This window comes from Oryctolagus cuniculus, chromosome 7 (genome assembly GCF_051225735.1).
Source record: "Oryctolagus cuniculus isolate XC-2025 breed Fujian yellow rabbit chromosome 7, ASM5122573v1, whole genome shotgun sequence".
Taxonomy (NCBI): Eukaryota; Metazoa; Chordata; class Mammalia; order Lagomorpha; family Leporidae; genus Oryctolagus; species Oryctolagus cuniculus.
Genome location: NC_142873.1, coordinates 45,158,770 through 45,175,797, shown reverse-complemented (window position 1 = coordinate 45,175,797; position 17,028 = coordinate 45,158,770). Strand labels below are relative to the sequence as shown.

Sequence of the window (17,028 nt, the reverse complement as noted above, 5' to 3'; positions counted from 1 at the left end):
GGCACTAGCCGGTGCCCTGTGGTAGGGGGTTAGTTTTCAGGGGTCTGAAGTCCATGCTGTTAGAAGTACTGGCAGTTGGTGGCCCCTCCCTGATTTAGTTACGCAATTGCTGAGCTTCCCCACAAATCGAATGGATTCTCATTCAGCTCAGTTAGGTGCATTCCCATGTTAACTTATTTAATCCTCACAGCAACCTTGTGATATAAGCCATTATCTCTACTTTTCAGATAAGAAAACCAGAGTTTGGAGAGACTAAGCAACTCACCCAAGATTAGCCTAAGACTCGCTGGTGATGGAGGGCTCCTTCTGTACTGTGCACTTCTTGTCAGTTTGGGTGTCTCTAGCTGCTGTTTAGCTCCTTTTTCCTCTGCTCTTCCTGGACCCAGCAGAGATTGCTTCTTTTGATAAGAGATTCAGGGATGCTGGGCTACTGCATGCTCACCATCTCCCTCCATTCTGACTGCTTATTAACCTAGGCTGGGTACAGGGGTCCCCCCATTTCTCCCAGAGAGAACAGCCTGGTCTAGCAGCTGGAGCAACTGATCCCCTAGGCCTTGCTAACTGTCTTGTGGGGAGAGGGATATGATTTAACGTGAGAAAATCCAGCTGGAGGTTTTCCTTTCCTCCCCTCATGGTGTGCGAGCTGGACTGGTAGTGATGAGTCACAGAGCCCGTGGGCAAGGTGGGCTGTGAGAGTCACAGCTCAGTTTTCATGTGATCTCACAGCGCCTTTTCACACTTGCGGGTGCTGTTTATAAAGGCTGAGCCTGCTGATCTGACCTAATTTGGGGGATAGACCTGATGTTGGGTGATAAAGTTGTAATACCTGCAAACCCAAGCAGCTTTGGTCTTATTTTAGGGTGAACTTTTCTGTCTGTGGGAGCTTCTTGCCTTAACAGTCACCTCTACCTCGTGCTACCTTAATGTAGCCACAATTCTAACATTATACACAATTCTAACATCATACATCCTAAATTCTTATTACAGTTGGTTTGTTCAAATCAGTAATCAGACACCGTCCACACTTGTACTTTGTTGATGTATTTAATTATTTTAGTAACTTTTTATTTCAAACCTAAAGAAACTTTTTAATCCATAGAACTCTGACCTACTTATCATCTACCTTTGTTAGCTGTTAATATTTGCTCATCTGCTTTGTGTATCTGTTTATAAACATGTTGTCATTTAACGCTTAGAAAATAAGTTGCAGCCATGATGTCCCTTTAGATGTAAATACTTCAGTGTGTATTTCCTAAGAACGAAGATCTGTTACATAACCACTGTTCTGTTATCAGGACTGGCTTGCTTCACATTGATATGTTAATGTGTACTGCATATTTACACCATACTAGTTTTCCAAGTAATGTCTGTAGGAGTCCAGGATCACACATTGTTGCTTGTGGACTTCATATTTCTTTGTTGTTATTGAATCTGGAACACATTCTTAGTCTTTGTCTTTCATGACCTTAAACATTGTTGACAAGCTTAGTTATTTTCTAGAATACGAGGGTGCTTCAAAAATCCATGGAAAAATAATTTTAAAAGATTAATTTGGAGCAGGTGTCTGCCTAGCAGGGAAGATGCTGGTAAAACAGCCACACAGTTTGCCCATGTTCATGTTGAAGAACCTGGGTTTGATTACCAGCTCTAGCTTCTACTTCCAGCTTCTTACTAATGCACACCTTGGGAGGCAGCAGGTATTGGTTCAAGTAGTTGGATCTCTGCCACTCAAGTGGGAGACCTGGATTGGGTTCCTGGGTTTGTCCTGGCCTTGCTGTGGCCTTTACAGGCATTTGGAAAGTGAACAGCAGGTAGTCCTTAAATAATAAACCAGTCTTTAAAATAATAATTTTTTTAAAAAAAGATCATTTTGGTGCAAGAGGATTTTTTTTTAAAGATTTTTATTTATTCATGTCAGAGGTAGTTACAGACTGAGGGAGAGACAGAAAGGTGGTTCACTCACCAGATGGCTACAACAGCTGCAGCTGGGCCAGTCCGAAGCCAAGAGCTAGGAGCTTTCTCCAGGTCTCCCACGTGGGTTCAGGGGACCAAGCACTTGGGCCATCCTCCACTACTTTTCCAGGCCACAGTAGAGAGCTAGATTAGAAGAGGAACAGCCGGGACACAAACGGCACCCATATGGGATGGCGCTGCAGATCACCCACGCCACAGCGCTGGTGGCCCTGTAAAAAGATTTTGAAATTGTATATATGAAGGCTCTTCTAAATGTTCATGGGGACGCATATTATAACAAAATTGTGCGTGGATTTTGAAATGTTTTGTACCAAAATAAGTTTATCTTTTTAAAAACATATTTTTAAATTTTATTTTCTTAGATTTATTTATTTTGGGGCCAGCAGTATGGCTTAGCAGGTTAAGCATCCGTCTGCGATGCCAGCATCCCATATGGGTGCCAGTTTGAGACCTGGCTGCTCCACTTCCAATGTAGCTCCCTGCTAATGTGCCTGGGAAAGCAGCAGAGGATGACCCAAGTGCTTGAGCTCCTTTAGCCATGTGAGAAACCTGGAAGAGGCTCCGGGTTCCTGCCTCAGGCCTGGGCCAGCCCTATCCCTTGAAGCCATTTGGGGAGTGAACCAGTGGATAGAAGACCTCTCTTCTCTATGTCTTTCCTCCTCTCTCTGTAACTCTGCCTTTCAAATAAAAATAAAGAAATCTTTAAAATTAAAAAATAATAAAGGGCCGGTGCTGTGGCATAGTAGGTGAAACTGCTGCCTGCAGTGCCAGCATCCTATGTGGGTGCTGGTTTGAGTCCTGGCTACTCCACTTCTGATCCAGCTCTCTGCTGTGGCCTGGGAGGGCAGTGGAGGAGGGCCCAAGTCCTTGGGCCCCTGCGCCTGCCTGGGAGACCTGGAAGAAGCTCCTGGCTCCTAGCTTTGGATTGGCGCAGCTCCAGCCATTGGTGCCAGTTGGGGACTGAGCCAGTGGATGGAGGATCTCTGTCTCCCTCTGCCGCTCCTCTCTTTCTGTAACTCTGACTTTCAAATAAATAAATAAAATCTTAAAAAATCAGTAGCCTTCTTTTAAATTTTTAAAATTTATTTTCATTTCACCTGAAAGGCAGAGAGAGAGAGGGGTTCCATTTGCTGATTTCCCTCACAAATGCCTTCAATAGCCAGGGCTGGGCCAGGGCAAAGCTAGGAGCCAGGAACTCAATCCATGTCTCCATGTGATGACAGGGACCCAAGTGAGCCTCACCTGCTGCCTCCCAGGGTGTACGTCAGTGGAAAGCCAGGTTGGAGGTGAGCCAGAACTCAAACAGGCACTCCAGTATGGAATATTTGTGTCCCACGTGTTTTACCAGCTGCACCAAATGCCTGCCCTTAGCCTTTTGTTTTATTTTATTTGAAAGGCAGAGTGACAGACACACACACACACATACAGACACACACAGAGAGCTTCCATCCACTGTTTCACTCCTCAAATGCCCACAACAGCCAGGGTTAGGCCAGGCCAAAGCCAGAATTCCATCCAAGTCTTATGTCAACAGGAAGCTGGAATCCAGACCCAGAGATAGGAAACAAACTCAGGCATTTGGTATGGGACACGGGCATCCCAACTGCTGTCAACTTCCAGATCAAATGTCTGCCTTTCTTCTTGGTTTTTTCCTCGCAATTTATTTATTAAATAAACCATGTCTCCTGGCATTGTTTCCACATTGTAGATTTTGCTGATTAAATCCATATGGTGGCTTTGAGCGATGATCAGGTTGGAATTTTTTAAAAACTTTTTGGAGCCAGAAGTACTTCATGGGTGGTGTTAGAGCACATTCTGAATTTGTTCTTTCCCTTCCCAGAGGTTGGAAAGGTGTATGAGTATTGTGACGTCGATGACAACTGGTGTCTCCGAGAGAGAAGCCAATGATGCCCTCAATGCCTACGTAAGTGTCGCGCTCTCCCTGCCTCTGTCTGTGCGACCAGAAAGGTGGGAAGACTAAGTGGCTAGGACCCAGGGGCTGACGCTCGGGCCACATTGCTCTGCTTCTCTCACCGTGGGAGTCTGGCTCTCAGAGCCTCAGGTTAAATGATAACGTTTTAAAAACTCAATTATGTCGTGATTTCTTTTCTTTCCGAATCATTCTCTTTTTTTTTTTTTACATTTCTTGATCAGTTTTTCTGGTTGAAATGATTTAAGCAGTAGAGGTAAAGGACTTAATGTGTAGTCTTTGGCATACAGTGAGTGCTCATTGAGTACTGCCTACTTCTTAGACTATATTCTCCTTGCTGTGTAAGTTCCAGAGGGTCAGTGGTCTGCCCTTGGTCCTGGCTTGGTAGCTGTGCCTGCTACTCTGTGGCTGGCACTTTGCAGGTTCCCCTGCAGCGAAGCCTGTTAAGCTCTAGTAAAGATGGTGGAGTAGGATTTTTTTTTTTAAAAAAAACCTCTTTATGTTCTGCCTTTGGCTTCCATCAAGCTGTAGGGAGATGCAATAAGGGTTTATTCCTTTCCTAAAACAGGTGCCTCGTCCCTTCTAAGAGAAGGAATCATCAGATGGAGGAGTAGATGGTTCATCCCCTGTTGCATGTGACTCAATTCCAGGTTTTCCTTGAGAACTTTGTATTTGTGACAACTAGTTTCCCCCCCCTTCATATTCCAGGTATGCAAAGGCCCCCCCCAGCATGAGGAAATCTGCCTGGGTCTCTTTACTCTTGTCCTTACCGAACCTACCCAAGCTCAGAAGGTAAGACACCCTGCTCTGGACCCTTCTCAGGTGTGGTCTGGGAACATGATGGAACTTAGAGTTTAAGTGGGTAGTATCAGACCCTTTGACCAGAGTTGGGTCACCTTGTTCTTGAAGTGTAATTTCTTTTTATTTTTTATGAATTTTCATTTTATTTGAAGGCAGACAGAGAGGAATCTTCCCCTCTGCTGGTTCACTCCTGAAATGCCTGCAATATCCAGGGCTGGGGCAGGCCAAAGCTAAGAGCCTGAAACTGAATCTGGGTTTCCCACAGTGGGGGCAGGGATCCAAATACTTTTATTTTTACTACTATTATTATTATTTTCAAATATTGATTTATTCATTTGAAATGCAGAGTTAATAGAGGGAGAGACAGATCTTCCATTCTCTAGTTCTCTGGTCCACTCCCCAAAATGGCTGCAATAGCCAGGGGTGGGCCAGGCCCATCTAGGTCTCCTAAGTGGTGCCAGGGGCCCAAGCACTCAGGCCATCTGTTGCTTTCCCAGGCCCATTATCATGGAACAGCTGGCACTCAGCCAGCACTCATATGGGATGTCAGCATTGTAGGTGGCGGTTTAACCTGCTATGCTGGAGCCTGTGCCAGGGTGTAGCAAGTAAAGCAGCAACCTGCAGTGCCAGCTTCCCATATGGGCACTGGTTCGAATCCCAGCTGTTCCACTTCTGATCCAGCTCTGTGTTGTGGCCTGGGAAAGCAGTGGAGGATGGCCCAAGTGCTTGGGCCCTGCACCTGCATGGGAGGCCAGGAGAAGCACCTGGCTCCTGGCTTCGGATCAGCGCGGTGTGCCGGCCACAACGCGCCAGCCACAGCAGCCGTTGGAGGGTGAACCAACGGAAAAAGGAAGACCTTTCTCTCTGTCTCTCTCTCTCACTGTCCACTCTACCTGTAAAAAAAAAAAAAAAAGGAAGGCAGCAGACACACTATGCCCGGCATGCTGGTCTTCTCTAGACCAGTGTGATCCTCCCAGAAAACTGTGTGAGGCTGTTGGCTTTATTCCCTTTCCCCTAAACCACACCCAGTGAGGTAACAAGGAGATCACAGATGTTGCCATTTGTTCAAAGAGAATCAAAGAAACTCATCCCCAGGGATAAGAACAGGATGCTCATATTTCCCTGGCATAACTGTTGGAGTTAACCTCACACTTGGGAACCTGGTGTGTTTTCTGGTGCCAGCTAGAATGGGGGCTGAGGTAAGAGTAGATAGTGGGGTGGTGGGGAGGGGGCGGCGCTGTGGCACAGCAGGTTAAAGGCCTGGCCTGAAGCATTGGCATCCCACATGGGCACCAGTTCGAGACCTGGCTGCTCCACTTCAATCCAGCTCTCTGCTGTGGCCTGGGAAAGCAGTGGAGGATGGCCTAAGTCCTTGGGCCCCTGCACCCGTGTGGGAGACCAAGAAGAAGCTCCTGGCTCCTGGCTTCAGATCGGTGCAACTCCAGCTGTTGCGGCCAGTTGGGGAGTGGACCAGCAGATGGAAGACCTCTCTCTCTACCGGTCCTCTCTCTGTAAAAAAAAAAAAAAAAAAAAGTAGGTAGTAGGACAGCAGGTATTCACAAGTCCTTGGTTTCCCAAGAAAGCATAGGCCATTCTAGGCTGGGACCTGGTTGAGTTAAATTGCTATTTCATTTTCATACTGTATTTAACATGAAGATTTTCAAGATAAATGAATGTTTCCAATTTGGCATTTGAAAGGCAGGGTTACAGAAAGAGAGGGAAAGACATACAGGGAGAAATCTTCTATCTGCTGCTTCCCTCCCAAGTGGCACAACTAGGGCTGGGCCAGGCTAAAGCCAGGAGCCTGGAACTCCATCTGGGTCTCCCACATGGATGGGAGAAGTCGGATGGCCAACTTCAGCCATCTTCCACTGCATTCCCAGGTGTATTAGTAGGAAACTGGGTCAGAAGTGGAGCAGCCCAGACTTGAACTGGTGCTCATATGGGATGCCAGCATCACAGGCATCCACTTAGTGTTATGCTACAATGCCAATCCCAGTTTCATTGATTTTAAAAAATTGTTGGCAAAGATGGGGTAGATGGGTTGGGATTAAGGTTTACTTTTCTTTGGTGTAGACCCAAACTCAATTCAAAATTCCTGGCTTTGGCCTGGCCCAGCTCTGGTTACTGTAGGCATTTGGGGAGTGAACTAGCAGATGGAAAATCTCTCTCTGCCTTTCAAAGAAAATGAGGATAAATAAATAATGAAAAATGAAAAATATACATTAAGGTTTTTTTTTTGTTTTTGTTTTTACTGTGATCTCTACTTTTTAAGTGCTTTACATGCATGTTTCATTTAGTCTTCACAATAACCCTATTAGAAAAATTATTATTATTATCTTAATTGAAGCCTTTGGACATTTAAAAATGTGCCTTAAGTTACACAGGTATTAAATATCTGGGACAGGATTCTAATTTAGAACTTTTTTGACTCTAGATCCTGAGCTGAAAACAATAAGAGAAATGGGATTTCAAGGCATGCAAATGACATAACTGTTCATAGAACATAAAGGGATAAAACTGAAGCAGAATTAGGTATCAGGACTCTCAAGGAATAAACTCACAAAAATAATTTTTACAGAGCATTAAAAATTTACATTGTCTAAGATAAACAGAGTTGAGTAGATACATAGCAAATCAAAAGGATTTACTTAATTGATATAAAAATTTCTCATACTACTATCAAGTCAGTTATGTTAGAATACAAAGTTATGGGTTTTCTTTTTTTAAAGTTTGAATATATGAAGTATTCATGGAATTGATGTTTCTTCCCTTTGGTCAAATAAATTCTCTCTTTTAACCTGTAAAAAAAAAAAAAAAAAAAATTTTCTTTGGTGTAGGTTTTTATAAGTGAAACAAAATCTCATTTAGTCATCGCATTGTAAATTAGCCTTGTCTGCTGGAAAATGTTGTTTGTTTTGTGTGGGATCTTAATCAGCCAGGGTAGATCAGCAAATCTCAGTGAAGGGGCAGGGTGAGTGGTATTTCCAGCTCTCTGCCTGGCCTGGCAGTGAGAGGTGCCTGGCTCTGCCTGCAAATGCTTACTATGTTAGGAATTTGGCCATCCAGACCTAGCAAGGAACTGAGCATCCATCTCCTCTTTATTTGCCCTGTGCCAGTCCCAGGAAGGAGGCCAGGCCCTCTGGGGAGGGAAACATCTTGCCTTGGGACTCATAACTGACAGTTGCACCAGGATTCATGTTTCCAAGTAAATCTGCTGCCTGTGAGTCTTCTCTCCTGAGCCCCTAGACCAGCCCTCTTTGGACAAAAGTGATAGAGACAGAATTAGGAGGACACTACACTTTTAGGTGAGTAAGGAGCTATCAGATAGTGATTCATTCAGAGACCTTGAGCCAGGTCAGAGTGTAGTGGAAGAATTAGTGTTATATCTCCCTAAAGCTTGGATCCATCTCCCTAAAAGGGTGGTTTTCTTGGGGAGTTACTGATGAAGACCAATCTAAATACATTACTTTAGACTTTAGTTAGCTTAAGTAAGGGGGCTTCTAAGTTTTCTAAGTTTGAGATCAAATAGAAACCTCAGAATGGGTCTGAGATTCATTTGTTTCTTAATCTCTCCAGGCTAAGACATGGGAATAGGAGATGGTGCGGAAGGTAGTAGTGGAAATTAAGTCTTTGTTTATATCTTTAAGATTTATTTATTTTTATTTATTTATTTATTTTTGTTTATTTTATTTATTTGAAAGAGTTACAGAGAGAGGTAGAGACAGAGAGAGAGGTCTTCCATCCGGTGATTCACTCCCCAGATGGCCGCAACGGCCAGAGCTGCGCCGATCCGCAGGCAGGAACCAGGAGCATCTTCTGGGTCTCCCACGTGGGTGCAGGGGCGCAAGGACTTGGGCCATCTTCCACTGCTATCCCAGGCCATAGCAGAGAGCTGGATCGGAAGAGGAGCAGCCAGGTCTTGAACCAGCGCCCATATGGGATGCCGACGCTTCAGTCCAGGGCTTTAACCTTCTGTGCCACAGCACTGGCCCCAAGATTTATTTATTATTTTATTTATAATGCAGAGTGACAGAAAGGAAGAGACATAGAGAGTTCTATATTGCATCGGCTGGTTCATTCCTTAAATGGCAGCAACAGTCAAGTCTGGGCCAGGCTGAAGTCAGGATCCAAGAACTTCATCTTGATCTCCCATATGGATGACAGGGTCCCAAGTGTTTGGGCCAACGTCTGCTGCCTTCCCGGGTGCACTAGCAGGAAGCTGGAGCAGAAGCAGAGTAGCTGGGACTTGAGCCGGCACTTGGATATGGGATGCTGATATCACAAGCAGCAGCTTAACCCGTTGTGCTAACAATGCCAACCCCAGAAATTGAGTCTTGACTACTTGAGAGACCTGCTCTGGGAAATCACAAGCTGAGGAGCCTCTGTGCCAACAGGCAGATCCTAGGAACTGGGGCAGGTCCTCTGGACTTGGTAGTGACTGGAATTAGGGTAGATTGAAGAGGTGAGCAAGAGGGCTCAGTTAAGGAGAAACCAGGTCTGGTATTGGTGGAGTGTAGAATATGCATGAGATAGATTTTGTTTCGGTTCTAACTTGATTTGCATCTTCCCTCTTGTAGCTCTTACAAAGGTTTATATTTTTTGAGTTTGTTTATTTTCCATTTGGTGTCTGCACTGAAGAGCTGGGAGCAGGCCTAACTAGGAGGGAAGCTAAGCTGGAGGCCTGAGGGTGCAGGCTCTAGCAGTCAGGAGATCCAACATCCTATCAAGGTCTCTTTATTAAAGGGCTAAGGACCCCAGGCCTAAACAGTTTTTGGTCTAGGTGCTCCTTCCAAAAAAAGGTTGAGAGCTGTGAGGTGAGGCCCTGGGCTGGGACATCACTACTCTTAGCACAGTCAGGATAGATGCGCTACCTCCTGTCCCCTCTCCTTTCTTTTACCCTCTGCTTATCTCCAGAGCCCTTCTGTGCTCCTCACTGTTTTTCCCCCACACATGCTTCTCTTCCACACCATTCAACAAGCTGGCGCAAAGATGGGTAAGGCAACTGGGAGCCTTGGGGTGTGCTAACTCTTGGCACTCAGCTGCTGTATGTTACCGGTGTGATTGAGCAAGGAGCATGGCCAACAATATCTGCTCGCTTCGTCTGGCCCTGTATTTCCCGAGAGACTTGCTTCCTTCTCTGCCCTGGACTTATTCTGCATCTTGGGGATTTTGCTTCCATCTGAGCGGATGAGGCTTCTTTCTGGTTAGCAGTATCTCTGCTTTGGCCTGACATAGATTTTCCTTCTGCCTCCCACTGCCTTGTCCTGCCTGTCCATTCTGTGACTGACCTTTGGGGAGGCTCCAGGGCCTGCCTACCAACATTCACTGATCAGCACATTGGCAATAGTCCATGGGGGCCCCTTTCCAATTCCTTGTTTGTTTTTTGATCTCCCACTTGTGCCTCCAGATGGAATCAGTGGATCAGTTCTCTGGGTATGAAACATTTGTGGTGCATAGTGCATCTCTAACTGGTGTTTATTTTCATTAGTACCATTGGTTTGATTTGAGGACAACAGAAGCAGGAGGAAGTGACAACAGCTAATATCTTAAAATTTCTCTCTCTCTCTCTCTTTTTTTTTTTTTTTGACAGAGTTAGTGAGAGAGAGAGAGACAGAGAGAAAGGTCTTCCTTCCATTGGTTCACCCTCCAAATGGCTGCTACAGCCGGTGCGCTGTGCCAATCTGAAGCCAGGAGCCAGGTGCTTCCTCCTGGTCTCCCATGCAAGTGCAGGGCCCAAGGACCTGGGCCATCCTCCACTGCCTTCCCAGGCCATAGCAGAGAGCTGGCCTGGAAGAGTAGCAACCGGGACAGAATCCGGTGCCCCCACCAGGACTAGAACCCGGTGTGCCGGCGCCGCAGATGGAGGATTAGCCTAGTGAGCCACGGCGCCAGCCTAAAATTTCTCTTTTTTAAAAAAATTATGTATTTGAGAGGTAGAGTTACAGAGAGAGGGAGATCTTCCATCCACTGGTTCACTCTCCAAATGGCTGCAATGGCTGGAGCTGAGCTGATCTGAAGCCAGGAGCTTCTTCTGGGTCTCCTACACAGGTGCACAGACCCCAAGCACTTGGGCTGTCTTCCACTGCTTTCCCAGGCGATAAGTAGAGAGCTGGATTGGAAGACGAGCAGCCAGAACATGAACTGCCACCCATATGGGATGCTGGCACCCCAGACAGAGGCTTGGCCTACTAAGCCACAGCACTGGCCTTGAAAAGTCTCTTGTCACACTAGATCAAAGAGTAGCTGCTCTTGAGGTGGACATCACTTTTGAATGCTTAGAATGAAAGAATTTAGAAATATCGTGGCCTCAAATCCATCACAGGCTCTGACCACCGTCTCTGGCAGCCTCTTCTCCTTATTTTTGATGCTGCCACAAAAGTGGGTAAGCATGGGATCTAGAATTTGACTGCCTGAGTTTGAATCCCACTACTGCCTCTCATCTCTTGTGTGTCCTGGGGTGAATTACTTTAGTTTCCTCACCCGTCAAAATAGAGATAGTAATAAATAGCACCTATTTCAAAGGGCTATTCTGTATATTCATGCAGTTATTTATGTATTCATGTGTATATATATATATATATGTATAAAATGGCAAGTTTAGCCATTGTTGCTGCTACTGGGCTTCAGAGACCATGGGCAGCTACCTACCTAATTTTTACCCTTTCAGATGAGACCCTGAAAGGATAGAACTCAGCAGGCCAAGGAGGTTGCTAATGAGGTCCCCTGGAGTGTTCCCCCAGGCGTCCGGCCGCACTGGAGAGACAGGACGAGGAAAGCTGCAAGGGAAAGGAAGCACTGACTTGCGAGGAGAAGTCCCACCCCTGCCTCACCTCCCAAGAGCTGGATGTGCCGAGGGACCCCTCCTTCCTCCACACTTGGTGGAAGCAGAGGGAATCCCAGAGAAAAAGATGTTTTGCTAGAAAGTCCAGTTTTAGTTCTACTCTTTCTCTCTGGAACCTAGTGCCTAGCACTCTCTGCATCTGCTGGGTCAGAACAGGTCTAAAATCCTCTTTGGGATCCTTTCCAGCTTGTTCAACCAGACCTGTACTGCAGTGACCTTTCACTGGCAGATGAAAGGCAGATGGCCTCCACCTGGTTTTGCTCAGCTTGTGGCATCAAACAGTGTGACATTTCCTAAGAAGGGAGGGAGGTAGGGTGACAGGGACAGGACTAGGAGCCTTGCCCAGCAGGCCTTCCTGTCGTACTAGAGGATAGCTCAGTCCCTTTTCCGCACCCTCTGACCAAGCAAGGGACAAGTTTGGGATGGAGGAGTCCCACGGAAGAAAAGTGTCCAGAGTGGGAAGTGTTCTGTTGCCATGCACTGTCCCAGTGCTGTTGCTGCCACTGACGAGGCTTAGGGCAGGGGCCTCCTGCCGGATGGGAGGACAAGCCTTACCCTCAGCTTGCTGGCTGCTCACAGACTTATTTCTCACAGTGCTACCGGGACTTGGCTCTGGTGAGTCGTGATGGCATGAATATTGTCCTGAATAAAATCAACCAGATACTTATGGAGAAGTACCTGAAGTTGCAGGATACCTGCCGTACTCAGGTAAGGCCCAAAGGAAAAGAGAGAATCAGCTCAGAGACAACAGAGAATAGAAGGGGAGGAGAAGAGGGGGAAGGGGAGGAGAGTGGGGAGGGGAGGTGAGGGGAGGTTGGGCAGCACAGCCCACCCACCCCCATGCGCCTGAACTGTAATGTGATTGAATTACCTCCATCCCCAAGCTCATGGGCCCTGCCCTTCATCTGTGTTTTTTCCTTTAGTTGGTGTGGTTGGTGCGGGAACTGGTGAAGAGTGGGGTTCTGGGAGCTGATGGTGTTTGCATGACATTTATGAAGCAGATTGCAGGTGAGTGTGATGGCAGGAGCAGGGGCAAGCAAGGAGAGGAGCCCAGAGGCTAACCGGACCATGGAGATGACTCAGGGCCTGAAGGACTCCATGCTTGTAGCTTGGGCTCTTCCTCCTTGTGAAGACATCTTGTGCACATACACTGCCAACAGAAATTGATCAAAAAAGCGCAAGGGGCCTTTTGAAGCACTGAGTCTTCCCTCATTTTCTTTCCTGCCAAACCCAGGGCCTGACAGAATATTTGGCCTATTTTGCCTTTCTTCACTCTGAGGTTTCATGACATATTAGGTCATGGGGAGAGGAGTGAGGCACATAATTGTTCCCATGTCATTTTGCTTTCAGAAACCTGGACGTCTTCCCTGGCTCCGCCCTTGTGTTCTGACTGCTTGCTCCCTAGTAATGATGCTGTCTAATTGGAGCCAGTCTGAGGGACAAACTCTGTCACAGAACAGACCCTGACATTTAGGTTTTATTATTTATCATCTTGGCATCAGTGGGATCTGTCTGAGCGGCTGCATACCCAGGAGGCCGCCTGTGCTACCTCTTCCACTCCCAGGATTGCATGTGTTTGTTCCAAAGTGACCCTGCCCTTCTGACCACTGCTGCTCTGCCTGCTCTTCAGGGTTTTGTTTAACTCCCAGTGCTCCTGTTTTGCTATGTGTGAACCTTACATGATGTGTGACTGTGTGAACCTGGAATTTTTAGACTGGGACCTGAGGCAAGGCATGGCATCGTTGTGCTGGCTGTTTTAATCCTGTCTCCTGGAACTTTCTGTCCTGTTTGATACTCCCAGCCCCCACTTATCCTCTCCATAAGAAGCTGCCTGATGTGTGTGCTCTAGGAAGTTCTGTAGTACACACTGAAGGTTGTGATACCTGGAGACAAGAAACCCTTGTCCTTTCGCAGCCTGAGTACAGGACTCGGGCGTCCAGATGCTGGGCTGCCACCTCCCAGCTCCCTGCTCCTCTCAGCCCTATTTGAGATGTCATCCTTTTTTCCCCACTGTGGGCTCCTCGTGTCTCCTTAGGCATTCCTTTTTGAGGGCTGAAGTATTCCCACTCCAGTTTCCAATCTATGGAAAATAGCAGCTCTATTTTCTGGAAAAGTTAGAAGCTTCCCTTTCTCTCTTGATGCATAGAGGGACTGCTTAGTGTGATTGAACAGAAAGCAGTTTATCTAGCACTCAGGACTGTAATGATGGGCTGATGGGGTGGACCCGGGGGTGAGCCAGAGATGACTGGATTAGCTGAGTTGTTAATCAGAGCTCTTCTGTTTTTTTCCTACTTTGAAATCAGGTGGAGATGTAACAGCAAAAAATATCTGGTTGGCAGAAAGTGTTCTGGATATCCTGACGGAGCAGAGGTATAGTCCACTGTGAGGGGCGGGGCAGGGCGGAGAGCCAGATATGCCCTTCAGGGGTGAGGGTGGGAATGGGGTGAAGGCATTGTGTGGCCTTAGAGAGCAGGGGGCAAGGGAGGGGGAGGCAAGTGCCCTGTGGCAGGTGGAGGAATCACTGCCATAGTGTGGCCCAGGGATGGAGTGGGAAAGAAAGGCTGCTAGAATTATCTCAGAGCCCAGGCAAAACTGGCTTCATCTGATAAGGGTTTATTTTTGATCCAGACCTCCTTGGAATGTTTCTCTTTCAGGGGAGGTGGGGGGAATGAGCTCAGCATAGTGGGGCCAGCCAACCACCCAGGCCTGGCAGGTGCCCCTTGCCTCCCTCCAGGCCTCTCAATCCAGCACAGACTGTTTTGGAGTGGCACGGGGATGGTGGAACGAAGTGGTTCTGGAGTTTGCACGCAGGGCTTAGAGGCTTCAGTTGTAGAGAACATAAATGGGGGCAGGTCCAGCTGCCTAGCTGCTGCTTTCCCTTCCCCATCAGAGTGAAGTACCAGACATTTCAGAAGGGCTGTTCCCTATCTGAGCTTTTTTGGGGATGAGGCCTTCCCTGAGGTCCTGTGGCTCCGGTCTTCCAATGAGTTGATTTCTGAGCCTCTGTCTGGGTGAAAATACCATAATAGTCAAATGATTGAGTGGACTAATACTATCCAAATTACCTGTGGTCTAAAAGAATGGCCCTCCTCCTGTTCACACTTGTGCCCGGGCCTTGCCAGGCCTGCTGTGCAGTGCCACCTAGTGCTCTGGGCACGATGTGCAGCTGGTCCTGGGCCTGGGGCCATTGCACCAGCATGCAGGATCCCAGCAGTTTGTTTGTTTCTTTCTTTCTTTCTCTCTCTCTCTCTCTTTCTTTCTTTCTCGCCCTTCCTTCCTTCCTCCCTCCCTCCCTCCCTTCCTCCCTTCCTCCCTCCCTTCCTTCCTTCATTTGAAAGGCAGAGTTACAGAAAGGCAGAAGCAGAGAGAGATAAATCTTCTATCCGCTGATTCACTCCCCAGGTGTCTGCAACAGCCAGAGAGAGGCTAATATGAAGCCAGGAGCCAGGAGCTTCTTCCAGGTCTCCCACACGGGTGCAGGGGCCCAAGCACTTAGGGCATCTTCTACTGCTTTCCCAGGCCATAGCAGAGAGCTGGATGGGAAGTGGAGCAGCACCCATATGGGATGCCGGCTTTGCCTGCTATGCCACAGTGCCAGCCCTATTGCAGCAGTTTATTACTGGGCCTTTGCGTCTCCTAGGTCTCTGCTGATCTACTGTTTTGGGGCAGAGAGTCTTACTTTCACCTCTCTCTTTTTCTTCATTAAACCATTCTAGGAGTCACATACATTTGCCATTTTTGCTAGGATTCTTCCTAAAAAGTGATTTTTCTCATTTTGCCTGGTGCCAAATACCTCCTGTCCCCTTCTTTTAAAGCTGAGTTTCCTGTAGAACAGAAAAAGTAACAGCTGGAGAACTTCCCTGCCCTACCTTCCCCCCTTTCTCCAAAACCCTCACATCTTTTGGTGAAAGTGAGTACCCTGGAGGCTTAAAACTGTCCTCTTCCACACCCTGCTTCTCACTCCCTTCCAAGCCTTTCCAGGGCTGAGGAGTTAAATGTAGCAGGTGGGGAAGGAGGCCCTGCCCAGTATCTTTGGCTGGTGTTCTCATTCTGTGAAAAGGCCAGAGTCTCTTAATTAGGTGACTTGAACACTTTTCCGGAATCAGGATGTTGCCTGGTTGGATTAATTAAACTCCCTGTCTTCTTCCTCCAGCTTCCTGCCTCCTAGTAGGAGTGCTAAAGCCATTGCAAATTACTTTCTTGGGGAAGACAGCTCCCCATTTTGAGCCCTTGGACACAGCATTAGAGTTGTAGGAATCACTCCACTGTGTCTTTCTCTCAACCCCTCTTTAAAGTCATAGAGAGGCCAGCGCCACGGCTCAATAGGCTAATCCTCTACCTGCGGTGCCGGCACACCAGGTTCTAGTCCCAGTCGGGGTGCCGGATTCTGTCCTGGTTGCTCCTCTTCCAGTCCAGCTCTCTGCTGTGGCCCAGGAGCGCAGTGGAGGATGGCCCAAGTCCTTGGGCCCTGCACCCGCCTGGGAGACCAGGAGAAGCACTGGCTTCAGATCAGCACGGTGTACCGGCTGCGGTGTGCTGGCTGCAGCACGCTGGCCACAGCGGCCATTATGGGGTGAACCAACGGTAAAGGAAGACCTTTCTCTCTGTCTCTCTCTCACTGTCCACTCTGCCTGTCAAAAAAAAAAAAAAAGTCGTAGAGAATGAATGGTTCTTTCATTTACCCCTACTTCCCCAGGGAAATTATAAAACTCCTGAGAAAATGTGCTTTGCCGTCCACAGTCAGGTTGTTTGTTCTCATTGTGATTTTATAAGCAGGTGGCTCTGTCTGGAAGTGGGGTCTGTGGCTAGAGAGGGGGAGCCAGGGGAGAGTTTATGGTGGGTGACCTGGCAGTGGTGAGCACAACACAGAACTGGGAACTTTTGGGTCCTTGTGCCACACTTCTGGACTGCTGACCTGGGAAACACTTACGAAACGTTTTCCCAGTGGTCTCAGCCAGGTTGGAGATCTGGCTCATTTCCGTCCCTGCTGCTTAGTACACGATAGGCACTTTATGAATGTTTATGTGAATGCATCATCAAATGGTTTTTTTGGGAGCGGAGTAGTTTTGGGATAAGAAGAGATGGCTTTCATTCAGCATCTACCTTTTTTGGTCTGTCACCTGGCACGAGCAAGAAAGCAGAACCCCAGAACACCTGCCTCCAGGGTCCAGTTTTCCAGTGTGGTTGAGGGGACGAGCCAAGTCTGGGGAGGGAGTTCGGTGGTGAATAGATACAGGTGCCTGTGTCTTCCTCCCCACAGGGAGTGGGTGCTGAAGAGCAGCATCCTTATCGCCATGGCCGTTTACACATACCTTCGCCTCATAGTGGACCACCATGGCACCGCCCAGCTCCAGGCCCTGCGGCAAAAGGAAGTGGACTTCTGCATCTCACTGCTTCGGGAGCGGGTAAAGGGGGGCAAAACTGTATGGGGTAGTGAGACTCAGAATGAGATACCTCTGTAGGTTTTGTGCATCTGGGG

General features: G+C 47.6%; 1 protein-coding gene across 2 annotated transcripts in view; it reads left to right on the top strand.

Moving 5' to 3' along the window:
* The window catches only part of INTS3 (integrator complex subunit 3), a 40,595-nt gene that overhangs the window by 4,785 nt on the left and 18,782 nt on the right, over positions 1–17,028 (top strand). Inside the window, exons 2-7 of one of the 2 annotated variants that reach the window (XM_002715494.6) lie at positions 3,815–3,898; positions 4,613–4,696; positions 12,144–12,257; positions 12,473–12,557; positions 13,853–13,919; positions 16,810–16,954. In XM_002715494.6, the coding sequence (XP_002715540.1) occupies positions 3,815–3,898; positions 4,613–4,696; positions 12,144–12,257; positions 12,473–12,557; positions 13,853–13,919; positions 16,810–16,954 (579 nt within the window). Of the gene's footprint in view, positions 1–3,814; positions 3,899–4,472; positions 4,697–12,143; positions 12,258–12,472; positions 12,558–13,852; positions 13,920–16,809; positions 16,955–17,028 lie in introns of both variants that reach the window. The other variant, XM_070077691.2, reaches the window with a different exon arrangement.